Source organism: Eupeodes corollae, chromosome 2, assembly GCF_945859685.1.
Source record: "Eupeodes corollae chromosome 2, idEupCoro1.1, whole genome shotgun sequence".
Taxonomy (NCBI): Eukaryota; Metazoa; Arthropoda; class Insecta; order Diptera; family Syrphidae; genus Eupeodes; species Eupeodes corollae.
The window spans coordinates 1059287-1074613 of record NC_079148.1 but is presented as its reverse complement, the minus strand read 5'-3'; the positions used below and the strand labels follow the sequence as shown (position 1 = coordinate 1074613).

At 33.0% G+C, this 15327-nt stretch overlaps 1 protein-coding gene across 2 annotated transcripts in view; it reads right to left on the bottom strand.

The window, feature by feature from the left end:
- Nucleotides 1-50: 50 nt before the first annotated feature.
- The window catches only part of LOC129944315 (irregular chiasm C-roughest protein), an 88815-nt gene continuing 73538 nt past the window's right edge, over nucleotides 51-15327 (bottom strand). The window contains exons 3-10 of one of the 2 annotated variants that reach the window (XM_056053664.1): nucleotides 8972-9751; nucleotides 8657-8857; nucleotides 8333-8509; nucleotides 8050-8152; nucleotides 7806-7933; nucleotides 7253-7670; nucleotides 6639-7132; nucleotides 51-1929 (exon numbers count right to left, since the gene is read on the bottom strand). In XM_056053664.1, the coding sequence (XP_055909639.1) occupies nucleotides 1912-1929; nucleotides 6639-7132; nucleotides 7253-7670; nucleotides 7806-7933; nucleotides 8050-8152; nucleotides 8333-8509; nucleotides 8657-8857; nucleotides 8972-9631 (2199 nt within the window). In that variant the 5' untranslated portion in view covers nucleotides 9632-9751 and the 3' untranslated portion in view covers nucleotides 51-1911. Of the gene's footprint in view, nucleotides 1930-6091; nucleotides 7133-7252; nucleotides 7671-7805; nucleotides 7934-8049; nucleotides 8153-8332; nucleotides 8510-8656; nucleotides 8858-8971; nucleotides 9752-15327 lie in introns of those variants that run through there. The other variant, XM_056053663.1, reaches the window with a different exon arrangement.

The window sequence follows — 15327 nt, the reverse complement described above, 5'->3', positions numbered from 1 at the left end:
AATTATTTATTGTTGTTTTTTTTGTTCATAATTTATAATTTTGTTTTCAAATTTTTACTAATTTTTTTAAATATATATAAAAATCCAAACTTTTTCAATTAACCAATTTATATAGCTTAAAAAAATATATGTATTTTTGAAAGAATTTGAGTTCTGGCAACGAACGCAACGCACCACCAAAATAACAACTCTTCTTTTCTCATGATATTATAAGGGTTGGGGTGGTTTTGGGGTGGTGGAAAGACAATAACATTTGGGGTGGATGGCGGTCGGTGTGGATAGAGGATTATTATATGAGTTTGAGAGAACTGAAAATGAAATAAAATTACGAGTGAAGCCTTTTTTTGGGGACAGTCTTTCATCCACCCCAACTACAACTCCAATCCCAATCTCAACCCTCTATGAGGTCACCGAACCGTTAAATGAGTCTAAGAAGGAAAAGGCAGAGTAGTATATATGCTGTAAAAATTTATGGAGCTTCTCTGTCTTCTCCTTTGTTCTATGGAACTCATGCCACTTTTAGCTTTAGCTTCGACCGGAAAGGCAACTAAAGTTGTTCAGCTGATGTGCGCTGTCATTTGAGAGACAAAAACAATACAGCAATGTCCCGTTTTCTTTTATTTATTTTATTTTTATGTGTAGTAAAAAAAAATAAGGAAAAAAGCCTTTACACACAAACAGACACAGAATTTGATTATTATCGCTATAACGGTTATCAAAACGGTACTAGAAAAATATAAATACATTTTTATGGGAACCTAACAGCTAAATTAGTAAGCACTCTGGAGTCGTTTTGTTTTCATTTTATATAATTTTTGTTTCATTTTTTGTTTAATAAGTTTAACTTTTTATATAATAAGCATTTTGGACAAATTTTGTTTTTGTTGTTTTGTTTAATTTATGACAATAGTTTTATTTGTGTTAATCTTAAAAAATAATTCTTTTACTATGAATCTAAAAATAAAAATAAAATTATTTATATATATTTTTCTCTCTCTTTATTTCTATTTTGTTTATTAATTTAAAATATACAAATACATTTAATTATTTCGATTTTTTATTTTTAATATTTTTGTTTTCTTTCTGCTGAATAAGACACTAAGAAGCACTAACTAAATTTTATTTATATTTTATTCTTAAAATTAACAACTTATAAAATAATCAGGTACTTGAGAGACGGCATGAAAAGGGTCTCTCTTTATTATTTTTTCTTAAATATTATAATTGTTTCAATGTTTTGTTTATATAAATATTTTTTTTGTTTGTTTTATATTTACTAAATTTTATATTCAAAAAAGCTATTCGATTTGATTGATCGTAGTTAAAACATTTAGGAGGAAACGCTTTTTCTTTTTTAATATTGAATTTCTAAGCATCGATTTCCCTATTTTGAAAATATTTGTATCTTTTTTAAATCTGCAGTTAAATATATAATCTATAATACCTTTAGCTTAATTTATAAAAAAATCTTTTCATTTTGTTTGTTTTGTTTAAATAATTTAATTTTAATTTTTGTTTTTATTTTCGACAATGCAGTTAATATATTTTTTAGTTTTATGTAATTTGGTTGCAATGCTTTTTTTGTTTTTTGTTTTATAAAATGAAAGTTTTTAAGTTTTTGTTGTTGTTTGGTAATTTGGGACGCAATTTTGTTAGAATTTTTGTTAAAATTTCTTAGTTGATTTATTTATACTATTTTTATACTTTTTTGTGAGTTTAGTAATATATGAAATGAAGCTTAGTTTCTTTGTTTATTTTATTTTTGTTTGTTTGTTTTCGATGTTCGCTTTAGTTTAATAAATTTTAGTTTTTTGTAATATACATATATTTATTTATGTGATGTTAGAAGCACGATTGATCAAGGAGGAGGAGCAGTGACGTAGAGGAGGAGGATCGAGATTCCATTTAACTTTATGCATCATAGATTAGCTGAGAACAGGATTTAAAAAAATAAAAAATAAAACTTAAAAAAAATAAAATCATAATTAAACAAAAAATATAATAAAATTAAAAAAATAAGTAGAAGCAAATAAAAATGATTTTATCAAGGGGTGGGAGGTGAATTTGAATGTCACACATTATGTTTCTTTTCATTGTTTACACCTTTGGAAAAAGTTTCGCGTTATTATTATTTCTAAATTTGTAATTCTAAAAATCGGGGAAGTAACTGAATTTATCTGAACATGCAAATATTTAAGTTTATATGGCATAAGGAAATTAAAAACATTTTCAACGAAGTTAGGAGAAAATGTCAGCCATTTTTAAAACTTGACTGCTCTTTATAAGACGCAAGTATTAGAAAATAAGGCAATCGGAATATATAGGCCGTCCTAAATGCTCTTGAGTTTTTGAGTGATATTTACAATTTTATCGTGTGCAATATTGAACAATCGCATGCACCGGAAACAGTTTTCCTGGGCGCCATTTAACAAATTTTAATTTATTTTGTTTTAAAAAATACTCTTGATTCAACAGAAAATATATTTCAGCCTTATATAAATCTACATCCCTATTCTTCCAAGAATGCCACTCTAGGGTCCCTTAAAATTTGGTACATAGTCCACTTTTATTTTCAAAACTTTAGTTTCAAAATACAAGAAAGATATGAGTGCATCATTTCTACACAAATAAAAGAAAAACTAACATTAAAAATGGAACACAATTAAACTCAACCTACATTTCTGTAAGTATTTTATTTTAATCAGATAAATATAGAACCCCTTTAAGTTCAACCTCTAGATACATTTAAGTACTTTCATCAACATCTTAAAACATTTAAAACTCTTCAATAAGTATATACGAATACTTTACGTAGGTATAGATGCATAAGGCAAAAATCAATGCACAAAAATAACTTCAAGCCCATACATTGCAAACTTATACCCTTATAGCAGAAAAATATAATGAGAAATACAAAACAGAATCCTTGACAGACAACCCCCGAACAACTACCTATATTCATCGTTGTTATTATTATTATTATGAAAAAAAAATATTTTCTCAAGAACAAAATAAAATATATATAGGAAATTATTAAAACATTCAGCTTTATCGATTTCTGATGATGGTGCATAGAATATTGAACTAAATCAAGGGAAACTATTTTCTTACGTACAAAAATATTGTTATAACACAATGCAAGACAAAAAAAAGCTAAGAGTTTTTCTTTTCTCTTTGGGTCTGTTGTTAGAAAGTTGGTCTTGTGCATCACCGCCTTTTATCGATTGACCTTCTTCAATGGTGCATGGAATCATAATGGTAAACATTTACCTTTGGCGCACGTTAAACGAGACTCATTGTATCCATCAGAGTCCTTGTTCATGTCCAACCAAACGCAATGTAAATATGTATAGTCTCTTAATGAATTTCTTTTAGAAATAATGTATACCAAAGTTACTTATACTTTTTCTAAGATGGAAAACAATTTAAGCCCACGGAAGAACCTAGAAGTTCTATAAATAATACGAGTATTTAAGAATTAGAATAATGAGAATTTATGAATTTGCAACCTTTTACAGAATTTCTAAGAAACTAAATCAATAATAAGTGACACTCAGAATTACTTAGCTGTCACCTTTAGGTAAAGTGAAGTGAAAACTCAGATATTTTCCGTGAATTCTAGGAACTGTCAAAAACATAACATCTTCAAAAACTGACACTCATTAAAGCTTAGATGTTACCTTGAATTAAAATGATGTGAAAATGTACACTAGTTTCGTAAAATCTAGGAACTGTCAAACTAAAAAATAATCATCGTTTTGTGGAAAATGACAGCTGTCAGATAGAAAGAAAATTTATTGTGATGTCTGCATCAAATTTAAGTATTGAATTCTTGTCCATTTCTTGAAATTTACGATACTGACCTTTGAAAATAACTTTAAGATTGAAAAAATTTGATTGGGTTGAAAAACTATAATTCCATCAGCTATCCATGAACTTACTCTTGTTTTCTAGGAGAAATACAAAAATTGAGTTCGTCTAAGAATTTTGAACTAAAAAGTTCTTATAATCAAAAAGGTGTTTGAAGTTTTACCCGAAAATTTTTGTTCGCTCGGAATTCTTAAAAGTTTCACTTGAGCGAAATTTCACTTCGAATTATAATAATATAATAATTATAATAAGATTTCGTTAAAAAGTAAGCAAACATTCCCAGTCTTGAAAAGCGTTAAAAGAGAGAAATGATGGTTCAGAAACCAGAATATATAGAAAATCAATAATCTTCATGGTGAAACTTACATTTGGAAAAAGTAAAAAGCAATGTTTCTGGATGACAGGTTTTTAAAAAGCTTACTTCATGAATTTAATTTGTTTCTTTGAAAAGAATTTCAATTTGGGAAACCCCAGTAGTTTGGCAAGAAACTATACCACTTAAAATTGGCGAACTGACTTATTTTTAAACCGAGGGGTGGGATTGGCAAAAGTAATATTAATTGTCAAATTTTCGATGGTCAAAAGGCCTATCATTGAGTTTTCGAGTGTGTGAAAAATTGGATTGAACTGTTTCCAATAAGAATTTTCAAAATAATGATGAGACATTCAATTGGTGCCTAAAATGACTTGAAACTAAAGCAGCAAATTAGTTGTCTTGTGAAAATAATCCTTTTTTTTCGAAAGTCATGCATTTTGTCGGTAAATTTTTTTTTTTGAAGCCTTTTTTGAAATGAATGGAAAATGGCTTCTACATTTTTTTACACCTTTCAATTTAACTATCACCTTTCATTGATCAAATTTGAAGATTTTCGTTAAATGACATCTTAGTTGTGTTCACCTTAGATCTGTCAAATAAATAGATTTTGACAATCCTTGCTTTTGAAAAATTAAACAGCCTGCTCCATTTTGACATACACAAACCACTATTTTTTCTTTGGTGTACAAACATTTATTTATAAAAGAAAGCCGCTGTAACCCTTACGATTATCCAATATCCCAAATTACATAATCCTATTTCACTTACGAACCTTACTTTAGGTGAAGATTCAAAGCTCGAAACAAGAATGTTCATTTTTTGAAGTTATTTGGAAAAAGTGTGTGAAATAATAAGGAATTCAAATGTAATTTTCTTGGTAAAAATTTGGTGAAAGCGTTAAGTAAATTGTTTGTTCTGTTGGATTCAATTTCAATACAAACAATTGAACCGAAAATATTTTAAGGTATCCGGATTTTTCACTTAGCCGGAGTGTTTTAAGGCCATAAGGCATTTTCCAAACACTGTTTTTTTTAATGGTCCTCTGGGACCGAACAAATGTTGCCAAAAAGGTTATAAAACAATTAAGTAATCGGTCTTAGGATTATAAAATTATGAGTCTCCACTACTCAAAACTTGAAACCTATTAATCTCAATAATGCATTTTTTAATAACATTAATCCGAATATAAATTCTTTGACATATCTTAGAAACACACATTTTTTTTTGTAGTACGTACAATTCCTTAAATTGCAGATTTTATTTGTTATGGACAACTATCTAAAAATTATTTATTTCTAAACGTTAGGAAACCACCATTTAGTCAAAAATCAATATAACTCAAAAAACCTACACGCTTCTTCTTTAGAAGTATTTATTGATATTTTGAAAATACTCGGGGATGAAAAAAAGTATTCCAGATAACCTTGGTTTCTCTTCATCGAGCAATACTGTATAGATATTTGGTTTGATTCAGAAAAATCTTAAACAAAACTCATATTTCGAAAACTTCTTGAAAATTCAAGTTCAACTTCAGAAATATAAATTTCAAACACTTATCACTCTTTTTTATTTCGAAAACACCACCACCTATATACTCTTTGACCTAATCAGTCGGAAGTTACGAAGCTATTGAAATAAATCTCTAAAGTGTTTTCCAATTTTAATTGACCCATTTCAGACTCTCAAAATTTTCAAAAAAACAAACTCTCCTCGAACTCGAACGAAACACTAGAATACACAGAATCCCAATCCAAATAAAAGGGGATGTTAACGTAAAATAACGAAAACAAATTTACCTACATTCAGAAGAGCATATAGAAGACCAACTTATTCAGTTACATCATCAGAGATTGATGTTCATTTATTTATCATGAAGGTCCTTTAAATCGAAAAAAGGAAAAAAAAATAATATCCTTGAAATCTCACTTTCAAAAATAAAACGTATAAACACCGTTCAACCCCCTCTGCGTCACATTCTTAGTTAGTTTTCATATTTTTCAAAATCATTTATCAAAATGTAGTTGTGTATGTTTTTGTTTTGTTTTTGTAATTTAGGTAACCCATTTTACTAAATCGTTGAGATCAGTCTTTACGCGTGGTTAGTCCATATTTAAAAAATGTTTGTTTTCGTGTATTTTGTTTTCTTGTTAAATTAGCCTAACTCGATTATTTTTTGTTTTTCTATACGTAAATTCGAAAGCGACAATAATTGTTAAAAATTATTTTAGTAGTTAGTTTAATTGTTTTGTTTTTAAATATCTTAGTTTTGTTTTGTATTTTTAAACTATAAACTTTAAACAGCTGTAGGTGGCGGCAGCAATGATGAATTAGAATTTCGTAAATAGGGATTGCCATAGATGGCGCTATACCTTGGATCGATACTCAACGAGTTATGTGCTACATGAGTGGCGGTGCTATTATTGCTGCAACTGCCATTAGGCGATGAACTTACCACGCTTCCATTGGTGGTGGTGCTTTGTAAACTTGGAAGACCATTGTCCTGCCGGATCTCTCGGGACCCAATGATGCTGCCCGTTAGGCTGCCTCCGCCATTTATAAAAGTCATTGGCACATTGATGGCTTGATGCTGTTGTTGATGGTGCTGTTGCTGCTGCTGATTATGATGCTGCTGTTGCTGCTGCAAATGGCTGCCGGATTTAGTGGAACATGTTGTTAGATATTGGGGCGGAGGACTGTAGTGGGTGGTGTAGTCGGCATAAGGCACATAACCGGCAGAGATGTCCACCTTGAGGTCACTGTAATTGGATGTGCGGTCGCCGGCCTCTTTTGCGGCAATTTTCGAAATCTGATGCTCGCTGATGACATCGGCCGGTGGGAGTTTGCGTTTTTTGCACTTGAAATACACAATTACCAAGATGGTCAGGATCATTAGGATGGCCACTGATGAAATGCCTCCAACAATCGTCATCAGTAATGGAACGCTTTCTGCTCGAAATAAAAATAAAGACAGAGACAAAAAGACAATTAGAATAATGATTGAGGATGGTTGGATAGATGGATAGATGATATAAAAGTCAATGACTTTTTGAGAATCGGAATACTTACTTTGCGCCTGTAAATTTATCTCAACCACGTCGTTGCCATAGTCGTTGACCACCGTACAATTGTACTTGCCATAGTGGTACGATTGACTGTCTCTGATGATGAGGGTCGATTTTACTCCTCCAGGCACTGCGTCCACCAGTATCGAGTAGTCATGTCCCGATTCCGAAATCTCATGACCATTAAACGTCCATGATACATGTCTGGCCCGCGGCACCGAAGTCGCATAGCACTCAATCCTTGCAGTATCCCCAACCAAACCGTATTGATAGTGCGACGAGGTGATTATAGGAGAGCCCTTAAGGTAAACGTACGCGTCCGAGGATATCTCTGGGTAACCAGGAACGTTTGCCTTGCAATAGTACCGCCCAGCAGTTTCGTTTGTTACACTAAATGTCAAATTCGAGCTCCCGCCAACAACCTGTGGGGTATACAAACAAACAAAGAGAGTCAGTTGTGGTTTGTGAGTTATCGACCCACCGAACGACCGATAGAACGGAAGGGTGTACATTTGTACAATTCTACATTCGATTCGATTCAAAATGAAAAGACCTACCCTATCAATGGGATGCTGTATCCAAACAATGTCCGGCATGGGATTCCCATCAACCTCACAATTCAGAGATACAACGCTGCCAATATCAGCCTCTATGGACTGAGGACGCAGGCGGAATTGTGGTCCATCTGGAATTGCAAAGAAAAAACACACACACGCACTCGAATATAGAGATGTTCATTTGGAACCATCGACCTGCAAATTGTGAATAAGCCTGCGATGGTTATTTGCTCGTATTACTTACAGCTTATGTCCAGGGTCTCGCTATCCTCACTCTTGCCAACCGAGTTCTGCACCTCACACTTCACGATTGCATCGTGGAACTTTCGTGTAACATTCCGGATAACCTGATATTTACAAAGAGAAAAGATAAAAACACAAAATTAATTTCAAAACAACTTCTTTATGAGAACGAACGAATAAACGACCGAATGGACAGGACAGGCATCAGACGAGAACTGATAGACTGATCGACTGATGGACGGAAGTCACAAAAGACGCTTCGCATTGAAAATGAGAATATTTACCATTTCAGTTTTCTGGCCGCCGATAATTGGCTCGTCGTTGATGAACCATCGGTAACGGACTTCTCCGGGATTGGCATCCGCTTTGCATTCTAGACGCACCTGAGCAAACTCTGGAATCCTGCCACCGGCTAAAGCGCCACCAATTACACTCACTTTGACTTTCGGAGCATATTTTACCTGAAATATTAGATGTTTTTTTTGGAAAGGTTATAGGTTAGCTTAGGTCAAGTTAGATTAATTAACAGAGAAACACATCATTGCGTCTACTGTATGCTATCTGCATCGGCTCCGCATCACTATATAAAATACGCTTAAATTGCTCACCTCAACACGGATTTTCGTAGACCGATATGTTCGGTCGGCCGTATTCTGGGCCTGACACGTGAAGTTTGTATTGTGGTGCTCCTTGCGTGGCGTCAATCGGAGGACCGACTTTGCAGTGAACCGTCGCAAATCCGGCATTGGAATCACTGTGTATTCGATGTTGTCATTGATTACCGTTCCCAAACCATCAATCCACGTTATCTATAGACGATGACGATGACGACAACGACAACGACCAGAAACGAAAAACGTAAAAGAGAGAGAGAGAATTATTCAAAAGGTGTTCTTTTCGATTTCGATGTTGGTATACCTTACCTCTGAAGCTGGTTTGCCACCAACGGAAATGCATTCAATCTCCACTTTGCGGTCCTCGGTGGTCATGATGAAATCTCCCTGAGATATTTTAGGCGGTTCTGGCGGAACCAGCACAGAGAGGGTGGCAAATGTTGACCTAATAGCTGCTTGTCCCTCCGGACCAGGGCTCACTTGGCACTGATATTTCGCATCATCGTCCAGCATCACAGGATAAATGTCCAGCGAATAATCACCCTCTTCGTCACTTCCCACCATCGAGTAGCGTTCGAATCCGCTTAGGTTTCGGTGCGTACCGAGACCAAAGTCGTCCTTTGTCCACTGTAATGTGCCCTGCTTGTTGATGACCCGACAAGGCAGCGTCACACGAGCTCCTACAACTGCAGTCTGGTCCTGAGGCTCCATGGCGAAACGCTGATTATTGAAATTGACATAGCCGCCACTTCCTCCGCTCCCTCCTCCTCCTGCATTGACATTGGCATGAATATGTTTCCCCGCAACTTCAAATGGCAGAAAAGTCATCATCACCATCGCTGTGAGGGCTAAAAGTAAGGCTGGAGTCGAACAGCATCTCCTACTCCTGACGACGACGGTGGCGACAGCGGCGACCGCGACATCGTCTGGCTGTGGGTTCCTTGAGTTTGGCACACTATTTCCGCTCATTGTGTGTAAAGCGCACACAATGTGCCGACAACTTCGCAATGAAAATTTCTGACGGATGCGCTGTTGGTTGGTTCAATGGTTGAATCGTTTTATGGTTGAAAATGCCTATTTTGTAAGATCCTGTAATTTAAAAATTGACAAAACACAAAATTGTTTTAATTTTTCTGTCTCTCAGCAAAGTTATCTCTTTTTTTTTCTTTAAAAGACTTAAATTTAAGTTGTAAATAATAACGAAAACGAGTTGTTAGTTACCCTCCCTGCCCCCCACTTAACTCTTTTGTTGGGTGTAAATTAAATTCTCGTTAAAAAATAGTTTTACGCCTTAAATTAGTTTCACTTACTTTAACGACCCATACCAACCAGCAAAAGTTGCTATAGAAAAAAAAAAGAAATAAATGTGTTAAGGCCGTAGAAGCTTTAAAAACTGAGGGTTTATGGTGGTACAGAAGGCTTTGAGACGTATATTGTATAGCTGCTTCCCTACAAACCCACAAATGTGGGATTTCTATTTTGTTGTGTTAAGTCTTCCTCTGTTTCACAATAATAACCAAAGATAATATGAGAATCTTATGGTGAGTTGATAGAGATAACCTTCTAGGACTTTACCAGGGTGGTTGCTGGTTGGTTTGGCTCGGTTATGCCATAAGCTACAGAGAAAAAGAAGCTTCCGATGGACAATGGTCGTGTCCTCCCTCTATACAAATTGTTTCTATTCCTATACTTTTCTGAATGTGACTGTGACTGTGACTGCGAAGACTGTGACAATTACACCCAGAGAAAAAGGAAAATATTTCTCGCTTTATGGTATAAATGCTCTTGCCAAAGACAATAGAGCTGCAGGAAAGTTTACAACAGAAGATGGTTCGTTATACCCTCTTCTTTGTATAGGGTTACATGTGGAATGTTTCAGAATTTTTTCTTTTTCTTTACAATCTTGTTACTAGTTACAAGTTTCCGAAACAAAAGCACATGTTTCTGAGGTTTATGTGGACACCAGGGTGGGTTTGGCGTAGAGAGACTTGAGAAAAGTCCTGCAATCATTGCATCTCACAAAAAAAAAGAAATGCAAGGATTCTTCTTTTGGAAATCGGATTAATTCAAAAGTTGTATAGTTTTGTAGCTCTACGAGTAGGTATAATATACATAACCTAGAATTGTACAACTGCCTTGAAAGTAGAAAAGCATTGAAATTGAAAGATATTTCGAGAGTTGGCAATGCCAACTATGAGTACTCTGTCAACTTAAAACTTTTTATAAAAACAACAACAAAAATGCAAGAATTTAAAACTTCTTTGTTCTTTTGCTAAATGTTTATTGGTTTTTGAAGGAAGTTAAATAACATAGCTTGCAGCAGGTGTGTAAATAATACAAAAAGTTAAACTGTCAAATTAACAGATTTTAAAACGATTTCGGAGAAAGATGAGCATGAAGGGCGAATGGTGAAGGGGAAGGTATGGGTTCATAGGGATGAGAAGATGACGGTGTTTTTTAAGATAAGTTCCTTTACGACGATATGACAAGCCAAAGCAAGGCCTCAAGGAATTTCAATATTACGAAAAGATGACATGACATGATTTTGTTTAAGATAAATATTTCAAAATCTGTTTTGTTCATATATATTTCTTATACTTTCTCGTACCTGTATCTTTAAGATAAAAAGAGGTGAAGAAGATACATAATTGTATACACTTTATCTTGTTGTTGGCATATCATGGTGATGAAGACATTTTTAACTTTATTTGAAATTTCGTATTTCTTGTACTTTAAGAATTTATATCTTTATGTGAATAAACCATAAATGATATATACTGTCAAATTGAATAAAATCACTTTCGAAAACTTAATTTGCTTCGGTTAATAACTCAAATATATAGAATTATAAGATAGGTTTAGTAGGTTGAATATAGGGTATGGTTTTAAGACAAATTTTTTAGAGTAAAACTTGTCTCCTTGACACGCATCTTCACTCTTCAACAAGTTTTAAATATTCGTCACTTTGAAACATAAAATTGAGGGCATATACAAGTAACATCTTCATTTCAAAATCAATTGAAAGTTGGTAAAAAAAAACTCTGAAAGAAAAAATAAATAATTTTTAGCAAGTTTACGAAGCTTTAAGTTTGTATTGAAATCGACAGCTCTGAAACACAAATATTGATGTTTAGATGAAGACTGTTTTTATAATTTATTAAATAATACATTTTCCTTAGAAATTACTGAAACTTAAAAGTATACTTCAATTGTCGTGAATTTTAAAAACTGAAAACTCATCAGAAATATTTTAGCAATAAAGTGTTACATAAAGTATTTCAAATGAGGTTTTAGACATTTTTGTTACATTCAATTCATCAATTTCTTCTAAAAGACAAAAATTCGTTTGATGTTTTTAGCACTTAGGGACAATGAAAGTGAACCTTAGCTCTGTGTTTCAAAAATTCCTATTCCCTCAAATCTTTTGATGGCAAAATACTTGAAAATGTTCAAGAAGATTAAAACTCCTCTCAATGATCAATGAAACTTAAAAAAGTGAAAAGTTTGTCTGCCTCCAATAATCTCAAGAACCAATAACGCTATCGACTATTTTACACTGCAACTTTTTGTAGTTAAACAGAATTAATAAGGACTTGAAAAGAAGCTCATCAAACGGCTTTTGTGTTTTTTTTTAGAATATTTTAGGAAAAAAACGTTCACCCCTATTATAGAATCCGGCGAGCTTAAGTGACAGTTTTAATTATTTTTTTAACTTTGTCAATTATTAAATCAGACTAAACAAAGTTAAACGGCCGTCAAAGTTCAATTCATTAATCTAGTTTGTATCAACCAATGCAATTTTAAGAGAAATGTAACTTGAAAAGGCAGGCTTCAATTAATTGCAAGGACTTCAAGTCTTCACATCTCAAATGATTGAAACTGTTTGATTGCAGTCAAATGATTGGAGAAAAAAATGTATTATTGAGTTAAATGAACTCAATCACTTGATTGAAATCAAAAGAGATCACATTCCTAAAAGATTGCGTTCTTTTGCAAGCCTGGCATGAATTGGAAAAGTAAATGTGTTCATTAATGATTCAAATTTTAAAACTCGTTTGTAAAGAATCATTGACTGATTTTACAAAAGGTGAAACTTTTCAATACGATTTATCACTGGAACTTTTTCTTAAAGTTAAAACTGATGAAAGATCTAAAAGGTTTCAATTCAAACGTAAAGAAAATACAGTGAAATGTTTTTTTTATCCATTAGACCGCATGCATTTTATTGAATTCCTCAAAATTTATCTTAAGTGCGAAGTTATAATCCCTAAAATCAACAGAACACAGAAAAACTACTCACTTATAAAGCAGAAATGATAAGGTAGTTTAGGAGTTGATAATGGAGTTCAAATGCGAAGGCTCAGTGGATCGAGTTGAATCACCCATACTAACATGCGTAGAATTTTAAATAATTTTATCTAACGAAAATAACAGTTTTCCTGACAAAAACTACCAATAATTTGTGAGATTGAATTTCTGCTCAAATATTAACTTTAAACATTTTTCTCTTTTAAAAAATATTATTTTAATACTCAGTTTTATTTTTAGAAAAAATCAAACCGACAGCTTTCTCTACAAACAAAAATGAAAACGTTAACAAATTCAGCTACAAATTGCTAAAAGGGTCTGATAAAATATATTGCTGTTGATATTATTTAATCAAATATTTAGAAATATCGAATATCTTGAAAAGAATTGAAGATATTTACTTAAAACTTATTTCTTTTTGTACAAAATATTGTTGTTATTTTTCGGTAAAACTGAAAAAAATATATTGATCCATTCTATTTAAAAAACTTTCGTTCGAAAATGCCACAAATACCTCGAAAAAATAGCTTAATCTTCAATTTAATTATTGTATACTTTTTAAGGTTAATTGAATGACAATTTTGCTTGTTTCAAAAACAAACAAATATTTTAATCGCCATCAATGGAAAGCTATTTCTCTTATTTTCATGTTATCATTTTTCGAAACTAAGCCCAATTTATTACCTGCGATGTACTCTGTAATTGTTCACCTAATTTCGGTACTTTAATTTTTATTGCATTGTCTATCGATTGTTCTAAATCTGTTGATTATGTAAACATAAAAACCCTTGGTACATTAATATAAAATTGTTCGAATAAGGTTACTCGTTTCGAACCAATTTCAATGCAATTTATCTAAACACAAAACAATACCTTCCTAAACATCTGTAAGTAATGTCAATTATTGAAATATGAAACTCGCTGTTTTTCGATCTTTTTGTTTTATTTTTAGAAACCAATGCAATAAAAATATTTTATAGGAAAAACATTTGGAAAATAACATGCGGCAGCAGCGGTAGAGTTTTTGTTTTAACAAACATGTTAAAAACTAGGCCATCACAGCTTTGTATATAACAGAAGTACAAGTATACCTAAGCTCTATGGAGGTTTTACGACTTTGCACAATTTTTTAGTATGTCCTTTTATCACCATCGCCGCCACACCACCGTTTTTGCCAGGAGAGAGATGAAAATAAATTTTAGATTTTTATTGAAACAATGGCCGATGTTACACCAGGACAGGTACCTTACCTAAAGGTGCCTATATCGCATTTATTACAAACTTTACTACACAATGTCCAAACTGTATAAAGCCGTAAAATAAAAAATTCGAAAGATTTTGAGTAATGTCCATCGCGTCCTCGTCATAATATCGTTGGAAAAGTCTGTTTTGGCTGTTGTTCAAAACCATCGTCTAAATCATTCCTCCTTGTCGTCTTCGTCGAGGCCGTTCTGACAGTCTCCCACTCATAGAAAAATGAAAAATATGTATATATATATACGTTCAAGGACCCTCCTTTATACATAATATTTCCTCCCAAAACATGCCAAAGCATATTAAATGAATCCTTGATACTTATTTTGTTCGTTTTTTCTCCAATACTTTATTTTAACGAGGACATATTGCTTCCGGAAAGAAATGAGATTCCAATGGTCTGACGAACGATGTGAGATAAAAAAAGTATAAATACCATAAATAATATAGAAATCCCTTGTAAACAATAAGTTTCGAAATCCTCATAGACCCAAGTCACGTGACAGTCGTCAATCCTTTTTGTTAGACTTTTCTCTAAAGTGTTTCATAATTTTCAAAAAACTGAAGAAAAAAAAAACAGACAAATAAAAACGACAAGGAATTGATCTTGATTTCGAAAATACATTATTGAGGTACATGGTTCAAGTTTTCAACCCTTCTTGTTGTATGGTATTTTTTGTTGTTGTTTTCTTACTCAAATTTCAAGAAGAATCTTTTGGACACATGTCAGAGTGTCACATAGCAAAACCAACGTCGGTTGGTCGTCGTCGTCGTCGTCCTTCTCGTATTTGTTGTATAGGCATAAAAAGATGCTTAAAGCCAATCTGTCAGGGACTTGTCTTAAGAAGAGAGAAAAAAAATAAATCCGGAGGGGTTTCCTTTACGGAGGCAGCATGGGGTGGAAGATTATGGCCTAGGGGTAACACGTAAACCTGAACTGATGTCGCTTCCTGTGTAGGAAGGTGGATACGAGTATATAAAACTCTCCTTATTCTTGGATAAGTCCATGTTTGAGTAAGGACAGGAACAAAACAAAGGCAAACCCACCTAGGTACAAATTATGTACACGCAAATCCATCAGCACGCATTTTTTGGAAAACAAA